The following is a 12,500-nucleotide window of genomic DNA, read 5'->3' as shown; positions in this document are numbered from 1 at the left end:
AGTACTTTTTATCATGTCTATTTTATTTCTATTTCTATTTTATTCTATTATAATTAGTATTTTTTGCACAATCGAAGCGGGCACGGCCACCTTCATGTCTTGCGTATGTATGTGATGAATAAACCTCTTGAATCTCGAAATAACATTTGTGATATTTTCTTTCTTATTCATATGAAGTCTACTGGCTTCATGATCTGCCTAAAAGACTTCTACCAAAAGAAACACATTCTATTTTAAGAGCAAAGTGACATGTATCAAGTAGTATCAAGAGATGTGACTGATGATCATTTACTTTATCTTCTTACATCTCCTCATAATTCATATTAACAATCTTACAAAATAGTTAGACAAGCACTTCATCTCCCTCTCTGTATGCTGCTGTGTCCTCTGACGTGAGGAATGTGTGGCTATCCTCGATCACCCCACTGACTCTGTGTGTGTGCGTGTGCATGTGTGTGTGTGTGTGGCCCTGCCACTGCCAATACAGAGCCATTCAGGAGGTCTGATGAACGGACCAGGTGGTGGGAGTCATCCAATAGTAGAGCTTCGGCTGTTATTATTATTAACGGCCTGTTCAGAGTTTCATTCTTCAAATGTCACTGAACGGTGTTGAAAACAGGCAAACGCTCTGGGCCTCTGGATGTAATGGTCTTGTGATCAAACAGAGATACTGTAGAACTTATTCTCAGCTGGGGGGGGGGGGGGGGGGGGGTGCGTCAGGAAGCAGGGGTCACAGTAGAAGCAGCCCCCGTGTGTGATGTGGGCGTGCCCCGTGTGTGATGTGGGCGTGCCCCGTGTGTGATGTGGGCGTGCTCCGTGTGTGATGTGGGCGTGCCCCGTGTGTGATGTGGGCGTGCTCCGTGTGTGATGTGGGCGTGCCCCGTGTGTGATGTGGGCGTGCCCCGTGTGTGATGTGGGCGTGCTCCGTGTGTGATGTGGGCGTGCCCCGTGTGTGATGTGGGCGTGCTCCGTGTGTGATGTGGGCGTGCCCCGTGTGTGATGTGGTCGTGCTCCGTGTGTGATGTGGGCGTGCTCCGTGTGTGATGTGGGCGTGCTCCGTGTGTGATGTGGGCGTGCTCCGTGTGTGATGTGGGCGTGCTCCGTGTGTGCCAGCAGCTACAGAGAGGAGGCCTGCCAGCAGCTAGAGAGGAGGCAGCTACAGAGAGGAGGCCTGCCAGCAGCTACAGAGAGGAGGCCTGCCAGCAGCTACAGAGAGGAGGCCTGCCAGCAGCTACAGAGAGGAGGCCTGCCAGCAGCTAGAGAGGAGGCAGCTACAGAGAGGAGGCCTGCCAGCAGCTACAGAGAGGAGGCCTGCCAGCAGCTACAGAGAGGAGGCCTGCCAGCAGCTACAGAGAGGAGGCCTGCCAGCAGCTACAGAGAGGAGGCCTGCCAGCAGCTACAGAGAGGAGGCCTGCCAGCAGCTACAGAGAGGAGGCCTGCCAGCAGCTACAGAGAGGAGGCCTGCCAGCAGCTACAGAGAGGAGGCCTGCCAGCAGCTACAGAGAGGAGGCCTGCCAGCAGCTACAGAGAGGAGGCCTGCCAGCAGCTACAGAGAGGAGGCCTGCCAGCAGCTACAGAGAGGAGGCCTGCCAGCAGCTACAGAGAGGAGGCCTGCCAGCAGCTACAGAGAGGAGGCCTGCCAGCAGCTACAGAGAGAAGGCCTGCCAGCAGCTACAGAGAGGAGGCAGCTACAGAGAGGAGGCCTGCCAGCAGCTACAGAGAGGAGGCCTGCCAGCAGCTACAGAGAGAAGGCAGCTACAGAGAGGAGGCAGCTACAGAGAGGAGGCCTGCCAGCAGCTACAGAGAGGAGGCCTGCCAGCAGCTACAGAGAGGAGGCCTGCCAGCAGCTACAGAGAGAAGGCAGCTACAGAGAGGAGGCAGCTACAGAGAGGAGGCCTGCCAGCAGCTACAGAGAGGAGGCCTGCCAGCAGCTACAGAGAGAAGGCAGCTACAGAGAGGAGGCAGCTACAGAGAGGAGGCCTGCCAGCAGCTACAGAGAGGAGGCAGCTACAGAGAGGAGGCCTGCCAGCAGCTACAGAGAGGAGGCCTGCCAGCAGCTACAGAGAGGAGGCCTGCCAGCAGCTACAGAGAGGAGGCCTGCCAGCAGCTACAGAGAGGAGGCCTGCCAGCAGCTACAGAGAGAAGGCCTGCCAGCAGCTACAGAGAGGAGGCCTGCCAGCAGCTACAGAGAGGAGGCCTGCCAGCAGCTACAGAGAGGAGGCCTGCCAGCAGCTACAGAGAGGAGGCAGCTACAGAGAGGAGGCCTGCCAGCAGCTACAGAGAGGAGGCCTGCCAGCAGCTACAGAGAGGAGGCCTGCCAGCAGCTACAGAGAGGAGGCCTGCCAGCAGCTACAGAGAGAAGGCCTGCCAGCAGCTACAGAGAGGAGGCAGCTACAGAGAGGAGGCCTGCCAGCAGCTACAGAGAGGAGGCCTGCCAGCAGCTACAGAGAGAAGGCAGCTACAGAGAGGAGGCCTGCCAGCAGCTACAGAGAGGAGGCCTGCCAGCAGCTACAGAGAGGAGGCAGCTACAGAGAGGAGTCGCGTCACACCAGGCTGGTTGTTTCCTCTACTTATATCCCTTCCATAAAGGAATGGGGACCATCTGTTCTCCTGTTAATAATGAAAAGGCACAGCGAGCGTTCTCTAAGTTCTCAGGGTCGCTCGCTGCCACAGAGAGCCGTCAGGAGGGGGGGGGGGGGGGGACATGTTCCTCTCTGTACCCAAGGAGACTATAAAAGAAGGAAGGGTCATGGTGTCAGAACACCAGCGTTCTATACCAAGGAGACTATAAAAGAAGGAAGGGTCATCATCACGATGTTTAAGGTCATAAACGAGGAGACGGGGATACCATTTAATTAAATGTCGGACGAACTGTACGTTTCCACACTTTGTGCACCAATGTGGGTTCACGCGCTAAACAGTGACCCTTCCTTCTTTTATAGTATCCTTGATCCTTGTCTGTAGCCTACCTGACGCGTGTGTGTGTGTGTGTGTGTGTGTCTGTCTGTGTGTGTGTGTCTGTGTGTGTGTGTGTCTGTGTGTGTCTGTGTGTCTGTGTGTGTGTGTGTGTGTGTGTGTGTGTGTGTGTGTGTGTGTGTTGGGGAGAACATTGAGGGGGTTTGGACTAGGGCAGTCAAAATTGGCCAAAAATTATATTAGAATATTCCTTCTAAAAAAGGGTGATATTCTATGATATTTGAATATTTGCATTCAAATTGTTGCATGTATATAATAAAAAAAAAATTAATAATAATAATGTTTATTTTTTTTTCGTTATTGTTGTTACTATGTCCTGTGAAGTCCTGTTTATTGTTGTTATTACTGTATTGTGTAAAAAAAAAAAATGGATACAAAAAATAAAAAAAGAACACAATTCACACAATTCGAATATACATTTTTACAATCGAATCATAATGTATGTTTTTTTTAACAATTCGATTATAAATTCTAATATAGAATATTCGTTGACAGCCCTAGTTTGGACAGGCGTCTGCTCTCAGCAGCTCGTAAATTACTTGATGATTCAAATTGTCAGTGAGTTGGAGTCACAACTTGACCCCCCCCCCGATACGCGCACGCACACACACACACACACGCACGCACACACACACACACACACAGTATGGTAGTGAGAGAAACAGTGAGGTTGTGAGCCAGCCAGCCGTCAGGAGGCGTGTAGCTTTATGCCAAGCAAGCAGTGCAAAAATTTATCGTAGTGGCATGCAGTAATGCGCCTTTCATTTTCCGCCGCCCAGCGCCCAGGTCGCGCGGAAATAGGCTGTCTATTGCCATTCTCTTTGACAAACTCTAACCTTAACCAGCTCCTTAACAACGCCTAAACTTAACCGTTCTAACCTTAACCAACTCCGAAACCATGCCTAACCTTAACCATAGAAATTATATTGCCATTCTCTTTGACAAACTCTAACCTTAACCAGCTCCTTAACAGCGCCTAAACTTAACCGTTCTAACCTTAACCAACTCCGAAACAATGCCTAACCTTAACCTTAACCTTAACCATGCCTAACCTTAACCGGCGAAATAACCTTAACCGGCGAAATAATACACGTTAAAAAAAAATCACGTTAAAAAATATTTTCGATGGGATTCGAACTCGCCAGCAAACAAGCCATAGGATCCACAGCCATGTGTCCTTGCCAATTGAGCTATTGGTAGATACTGAATAAGGGGCGGTGACTTTTATATATTGAGCTCCGCTCAAGGCGGGATCTCATGCGCATGCGCGGGCACCTCGCGCGAGCACGCCGGCGCACGCACGCACCTGAGCGAGCACGCCGCCGCCGGTGCACGCACGGTAGCATTTGTCTGAAAAGAAGGGCGCTTTACCGCACTAGCGTGCGGTGACGAATGCGGAAGCATTTTTGCACTGCTTGCTTGGCATTAACGTACAGGCCGTCAGGAGGGGAGTTGAGATACTAAACACAGTACAGCATGACAAGAGATTACTACAAGGAGAGAGAGACATAGCTAGAGAGAGAGAGAGAGCGAGAGAGAGAGCGAGAGAGAGAGAGACATGGAATTGTCTTCCAAGTGACATAAGAGGTGTAGCAAGCTTCAAAAATAAATTAAGACCTTACATGTGAGCCAATAATGATAATGTTGGGTAATGCAATATGTTATGTTACCTTAGATTTTTATATATTTATTTAGATATCATTTGTTTGTGTGTTAATGTTGTTGTGTTTCCTCGGTTTGTACGTCTTGCTATGTTTTATTTAGATTATGTTTTTTTAATTGTATCTGTTGTCTCGGACCCCAGGAAGACTAGTTGACGTCAGCTAATGGGGATCCTCTTTGCTAATAAACAAAATAAACAAATAAATGACAATACATTTTAATCTAATCCAATATGAGTGAGCAACGTCGTGAGGGGACAAGTCTCAAAAGTCTATACTACTGGATGTAAATCAGTATTCATTGAACACTAATGTGTGAGTTATCGGTCAGGCCTCGGTAGAAACATGTGTTGTTGTTGTTGTGATGCCCGGGTGCCAGGCTGGCCCTCTGGGTCCCAACACACACTGGTACAACCAGCCAGCAGTACCAGCCTCCCTGGAGCCAAACCCCCCTCTCTCTCTCCCTCCTTTATCCCTCCCCGTCTCTCTCTCTCTCCCTCCTTTGTCTCTCTCTATCTCTCTCTCTCTCTCTCTCTCTCTCCCACTCTCCCTCTCCCTCTCAGTCACCGTCTCTGTCTCTCTCCCCCTCAGTCACCGTCCGTCTGTCACCGTCTTTCTCTCTCCCCCTCAGTCTCTCTCTCTCTCTCCCGTCTCTCTCTCTCCCATCTCTATCTCCCGTCTCTCTTTCTCTCCCGTCTCTCTCCCTCAGTCACCGTCTCTCTCTCCCCCTCAGTCACTCTCTCGCTCGCTCTCTCTCACTCTCTCTCTCTCTATCACTCTCTCTCTCCCTCTATCTCTCTCTCTCTCCCCCTCAGTCTCTCTCTCTCTCTCGCTCTGTGTTTCTGAGCACAATGGGTCCTAAACACTGATGTCAGCTGTCGTTAGGCTTCAAGCCAGACAGCCGCCGCAGGGCCAGAGGACCACAGGTTCACATTCATGACAGGACCGACAGGCCTGGGGTCAGTTTGGGAGCGCAGGGCCAGAGGACCACAGATACCTGCAGGCCTGGGGTCAGTTTGGGAGCGCAGGGCCAGAGGACCACAGATACCTGCAGGCCTGGGGTCAGTTTGGGAGCGCAGGGGCACAGAGGGCCCAAAATGTTGGAGTGTTCCTTTAACACACTACAGCAGAGTGTCACTAGTATTCTGATGTCTTCTGTACAGTAAGTCACTAGTATTCTGATGTCTTCTGTACAGTAAGTCACTAGTATTCTGATGTCTTCAGTACAGTAAGTCACTAGTATTCTGATGTCTTCTGTACAGTAAGTCACTAGTATTCTGATGTCTTCTGTACAGTAAGTCACTAGTATTCTGATGTCTTCTGTACAGTAAGTCACTAGTATTCTGATGTCTTCTGTACAGTAAGTCACTAGTATTCTGATGTCTTCTGTACAGTAAGTCACTAGTATTCTGATGTCTTCTGTACAGTAAGTCACTAGTATTCTGATGTCTTCTGTACAGTAAGTCACTAGTATTCTGATGTCTTCTGTACAGTAAGTCACTAGTATTCTGATGTCTTCTGTACAGTAAGTCACTAGTATTCTGATTTCTTCAGTACAGTAAGTCACTAGTATTCTGATGTCTTCTGTACAGTAAGTCACTAGTATTCTGATGTCTTCTGTACAGTAAGTCACTAGTATTCTGATTTCTTCTGTACAGTAAGTCACTAGTATTCTGATGTCTTCTGTACAGTAAGTCACTAGTATTCTGATGTCTTCTGTACAGTAAGTCACTAGTATTCTGATGTCTTCTGTACAGTAAGTCACTAGTATTCTGATTTCTTCAGTACAGTAAGTCACTAGTATTCTGATGTCTTCTGTACAGTAAGTCACTAGTATTCTGATGTCTTCTGTACAGTAAGTCACTAGTATTCTGATGTCTTCTGTACAGTAAGTCACTAGTATTCTGATGTCTTCTGTACAGTAAGTCACTAGTATTCTGATGTATTCTGTACAGTAAGTCACTAGTATTCTGATGTCTTCTGTACAGTAAGTCACTAGTATTCTGATTTCTTCTGTACAGTAAGTCACTAGTATTCTGATGTCTTCTGTACAGTAAGTCACTAGTGTTCTGATTTCTTCTGTACAGTAAGTCACTAGTGTTCTGATGTCTTCTGTACAGTAAGTCACTAGTGTTCTGATTTCTTCTGTACAGTAAGTCACTAGTATTCTGATGTCTTCTGTACAGTAAGTCACTAGTATTCTGATTTCTTCTGTACAGTAAGTCACTAGTATTCTGATTTCCTCTGTACAGTAAGTCACTAGTATTCTGATGTCTTCAGTACAGTAAGTCACTAGTATTCTGATTTCCTCTGTACAGTAAGTCACTAGTATTCTGATGTCTTCAGTACAGTAAGTCACTAGTAGTCTGATGTCTTCAGTACAGTAAGTCACTAGTATTCTGATGTCTTCTGTACAGTAAGTCACTAGTATTCTGATGTCTTCTGTACAGTAAGTCACTAGTATTCCGATTTCTTCTGTACATTAAGTCACTAGTATTCTGATTTATTCTGTACAGTAAGTCACTAGTATTCTGATGTCTTCAGTACAGTAAGTCACTAGTATTCTGATGTCTTCTGTACAGTAAGTCACTAGTATTCTGATTTCCTCTGTACAGTAAGTCTGATTTCCTCTGTACAGTAAGTCACTAGTATTCTGTTTGAAGCTACTTTGTCTCACCCTGTTTGAAATTAGTGGTCTGCAAGGGCCTTGAAATAAAGCCCGAGCCCTGCCCGAGCCCGTGAACTTCAGGCCCTGCCCGAAAATAAGCCCGACTGTAAATAATATTTTAAGCCCTAGCCCGCGTGAAAACCAGATTTTTTTTTATTATTATTATTAAAATATATATTTTTTTGTATTTGTTTTAAATATTCTAAACACTTTATATATTAACTTAATAAATAAACAAAAACGAAAATGTCCAATAGGTCTGCCTAAATAACGCATATCATGCTGAAAACTAAGAAGCATTTATGCCTCCCTCCCAGTGCTCGCTTATAGAGCAGCCTCGTAAAACGTATTGAAGGCTATAGAATCTTCTTTGACACACAGTACACACACACACGACACACAATAGCCTACTCAGTCACTATATACAAACAAACAGAAATCAGATTTCGAGCAGAGCAATAATGAAAAGCACAACAAAACAGTTAGCGAGCGACCCAGCAAATAATAAACATCACTCACCACGACGTCAGCAACGCGTTGAACAACTTTAACAAAACTTCAACCGGCTACATGATCCAAGTACAAATAAAACGTTCGCCAACTGGCTATATTCCAACACAACCAATCGAGTTGTCCCCGGCCTGAGTTCTCCCTGCGCGCTGCGGTAATTACATCCAAATGTTTCTCTGATGACAGCTTGGCGCAAAAGCGAAAACGAATCTTAAAAACGAAGGTTATCCTATAACCCTAGTTATATATATATAAAAAAAAAAAACGCAAAAAAAAAAAACGGCGGTTATTTATTTAAAAAAAAGCCCTACCCAGCCCGAACCCGCCGGGCCGGGCCGGGCCCCGTCGGGCCTGGGCAAGGTTGCAGTGCACTATTTGAAATCATAAGCAAAGCAACAAAAGAGGCCAATATACCATCAACATGTGGTTCAAACCTTCCCTGGCTGTTTCCGTCCCTGAAGTGTCTTAGCAGAAGGACCGGCTATTCCTGTTGACTCACAACAGACCTGGGATTGTCTTAATGCTTTTGAGCAAAGCAGTCTCCACTTGAGATCATGAGCTCATCGCCCACTGGGAGGAATGCTCCTCGGAGACAATTAACACTCTGAGGGCAGAACCAACACACTAATGACGGCCCGAGTGTTCTGCAGGGCAGAACCAACACACTAATGACGGCCCGAGTGTTCTGAGGGCAGAACCAACACACTAATGACGGCCAGAGTGTTCTGCAGGGCAGAACCAACACACTAATGACGGCCCGAGTGTTCTGAGGGCAGAACCAACACACTAATGACGGCCCGAGTGTTCCGAGGGCAGAACCAACACACTAACGACGGCCAGAGTATTCTGAGGGCAGAACCAACACACTAATGACGGCCAGAGTGTTCTGAGGGCAGAACCAACACACTAATGACGGCCAGAGTGTTCCGAGGGCAGAACCAACACACTAATGACGGCCCGAGTGTTCTGAGGGCAGAACCAACACACTAATGACGGCCAGAGTGTTCTGAGGGCAGAACCAACACACTAATGACGGCCAGAGTGTTCCGAGGGCAGAACCAACACACTAATGACGGCCCGAGTGTTCTGAGGGCAGAACCAACACACTAATGACGGCCCGAGTGTTCTGCAGGGCAGAACCAACACACTAATGACGGCCCACAGGGCAAGTAGCAGAGTGTTCTGCCGTATATTCGTGTAACAATCAACGGTATAGACGCTTTCAACGTGACAATAATAACGTTAGAAGAGGACCCACCTTTATTTCCTGTTGCAATGTTTGCTGATTAAATAGTTGCCAGGAAACACCATTGAATCCAAACTGTTTCCCTAGCAACAGAATTCCAGTGAAACGGGTTCCAGGAGCTTCCTGAAATATTATTACTGACCCATGTGCTACTATCACTATTATTACTGACTCATGTGCACTAATATCACTATTATTACTGACCCATGTGCACTAATATCACTAGTATTACTGACCCATGTGACTACTATCACTATTATTACTGACCCATGTGCACTATCACTATTATTACTGACCCAAGTGTACTATCACTATTATTACTGACCCATGTGCACTATCACTATTATTACTGACCCAAGTGCACTACTATCACTATTATTACTGACCCATGTGCACTATCACTATTATTACTGACCCATGTGCACTACTATCACTATTATTACTGACCCATGTGCACTATCACTATTATTACTGACCCATGTGCTAATATCACTATTATTACTGACCCATGTGACTACTATCAATATTATTACTGACCCATGTGCACTATCACTATTATTACTGACCCATGTGCACTATCACTATTATTACTGACCCAAGTGCACTATCACTATTATTACTGACCCAAGTGCACTACTATCACTATTATTACTGACCCATGTGCACTATCACTATTATTACTGACCCATGTGCACTACTATTACTATTATTACTGACCCATGTGCACTATCACTATTATTACTGACCCATGTGCACTACTATCACTATTATTACTGACCCATGTGCACTATCACTATTATTACTGACCCATGTGCACTAATATCACTAGTATTACTGACCCATGTGCACTATCACTATTATTACTGACCCATGTGCACTATCACTATTATTACTGACCCATGTGCACTATCACTATTATTACTGACCCATGTGCACTATCACTATTATTACTGACCCATGTGACTACTATCACTATTATTACTGACCCATGTGCACTATCACTATTATTACTGACCCATGTGCACCATCACTATTATTACTGACCCAAGTGCACTACTATCACTATTATTACTGACCCATGTGCACTATCACTATTATTACTGACCCATGTGCACTATCACTATTATTACTGACCCATGTGCACTATCACTATTATTACTGACCCATGTGCTACTAGCACTATTATTACTGACCCATGTGCACTATCACTATTATTACTGACCCATGTGACTACTAGCACTATTATTACTGACCCATGTGACTACTATCACTATTATTACTGACCCATGTGCTACTAGCACTATTATTACTGACCCATGTGCACTATCACTATTATTACTGACCCATGTGCACTACTATCACTATTATTACTGACCAATGTGCACTAATATCACTATTATTACTGACCCATGTGCACTAATATCACTATTATTACTGACCCATGTGCACTAATATCACTATTATTACTGACCCATGTGCACTATCACTATTATTACTGACCCATGTGACTACTAGCACTATTATTACTGACCCATGTGCACTATCACTATTATTACTGACCCATGTGACTACTATCACTATTATTACTGACCCATGTGCACTAATATCACTAGTATTACTGACCCATGTGCACTATCACTATTATTACTGACCCATGTGACTACTATCACTATTATTACTGACCCATGTACACTATCACTATTATTACTGACCCATGTGACTACTATCACTATTATTACTGACCCATGTACACTATCACTATTATTACTGACCCATGTGCACTATCACTATTATTACTGACCCATGTGCTACTATCACTATTATTACTGACCCATGTGACTACTATCACTATTATTACTGACCCATGTGCACTATCACTATTATTACTGACCCATGTGACTAATATCACTATTATTACTGACCCATGTGCACTATCACTATTATTACTGACCCATGTGACTACTATCACTATTATTACTGACCCATGTGACTACTATCACTATTATTACTGACCCATGTGCACTACTATCACTATTATTACTGACACATGTGCTCTATTAAGGCTGGGCGATATGGCAAAAAATCATATCGAGATAACGATATGATAATGTTATCATATCACTCGATATCGATAATTATCGTAATTGTTATAAGTAAAAAATAAAATAAATTTTAATTTTTTTTAAACAACAGATGTATGTTTATTTTGCAGCAATTCTTTGTCGTTGCCGCCATCTTTAGTGTTACATCCCCTCACACTCCAGTTCTCAGGCTGCAGCTGGTTTGAAAGCTAAAGTAAACCGGCTTCTCTGCTGGCTGTGGCTCCAGGGGAGTTGAACAGTTCTGGCTCTGCTAGTTTATTTTCAATCTTTTGGCGCTTTTTTGGTGGACAAACCACCGCACATGTGCACCGTGACTCGTGACTGGAGTCTAGCTCTGCTAGCACACATAGCCTACTGTGTACAGACGGTTTCAAAATGTATTTTAAATTAGAAAGCAAACAAAATAAATGGACAAGAGAAAAATAAATCTCAATTTGGTCAGTATTGTCATTTGGACGAGCAAAGCCATTACTTTAAGTTGCAGGCAAGAAAGACAAGTCTGTCCACTGTCTCTGGTTTTAAAACTGCCCTGTTGCAGGTCACAAAAAAATAAAAAAAAATAAAAAGAAAATCGATTTTTCGATATTCGATATCGATTATTAAAATATATCGCGATATTTATCGTTATCGTTATATCGCCCCGGCCCTAGTCTGTGGTGCAGGTCTGTAGGTGTGTCTGTAGGTGTGTCTGTAGACGGGGGGCACAGGTAGGTAACTCACCCGCAGTCGGGCGCGGGGCACCAGCGGCAGTCCGGGTCGGCCACCAGCCACCGGCGCAGCATGAACTCCTCGTACTTGTCCATGAGCGCGCGGTCGCCCAGGATCACCAGGATGTCGTGCGGGTTGAAGCGCTCCGAGCACTCGGGGCAGCTGATGTTGACGCGCGACTCCCAGATCTCGATGCGCAGGTACTGGCGCAGGCAGTCGGCGCACGAGCGGTGCGGGCACGTCATGATGTCGGGGAAGCTCTCCCGGGGGCGGCGCAGAAGGCACAGCGGGCACTCCAGCAGCTCCGCAGCACCCCCCCCACCGCCGCCCTGGAGGAGGAGGAGGCGGAGCAGGAGGAGGAGGAGGGCCCCGAGGCGGAGGAGGAGGAGGTGGCGGCTCCGGCCGCCGCAGAGAAGAAGGCAGAGTTATTGTCGTTGCACATCTCGGAGTGGAGGCTCTCGATGCTGGCGATGCCGTCCGCGCCTCCCAGGCCCCCCAGTGCCCCCAGTGCCCCGGTGGGGTGGAGCTCTCGGGACCTGTGGCGACCCGCTTGGACTCCCAGCCCCGTCGCCGGAAGTAGCGAGGCCAGGGAGAGGCGCCTCTTCTTGGGGGCCTTCTTGACGGAGGGC

General features: G+C 46.4%; 1 protein-coding gene across 1 annotated transcript in view; it reads right to left on the bottom strand.

The window, feature by feature from the left end:
* Positions 1 to 12,499, bottom strand: part of LOC311245906 (E3 ubiquitin-protein ligase RNF19A-like) — a gene marked incomplete at its 5' end in the record, with an annotated part of 44,450 nt that extends 31,951 nt beyond the window's left edge. The window contains 2 exon segments of the mRNA XM_084335930.1: positions 11,884 to 12,188; positions 12,191 to 12,499. Of these exon segments, the coding sequence (XP_084192056.1) occupies positions 11,884 to 12,188; positions 12,191 to 12,499 (614 nt within the window).
* Position 12,500: the final 1 nt, after the last annotated feature.

The sequence above is a fragment of the Notolepis coatsorum genome (genome assembly GCF_963971535.1).
Source record: "Notolepis coatsorum genome assembly, chromosome: 19".
Taxonomy (NCBI): domain Eukaryota; kingdom Metazoa; phylum Chordata; class Actinopteri; order Aulopiformes; family Paralepididae; genus Notolepis; species Notolepis coatsorum.
Note: the sequence above shows the minus strand (reverse complement) of the source record. Positions and strands in the feature narration are given on the sequence as shown.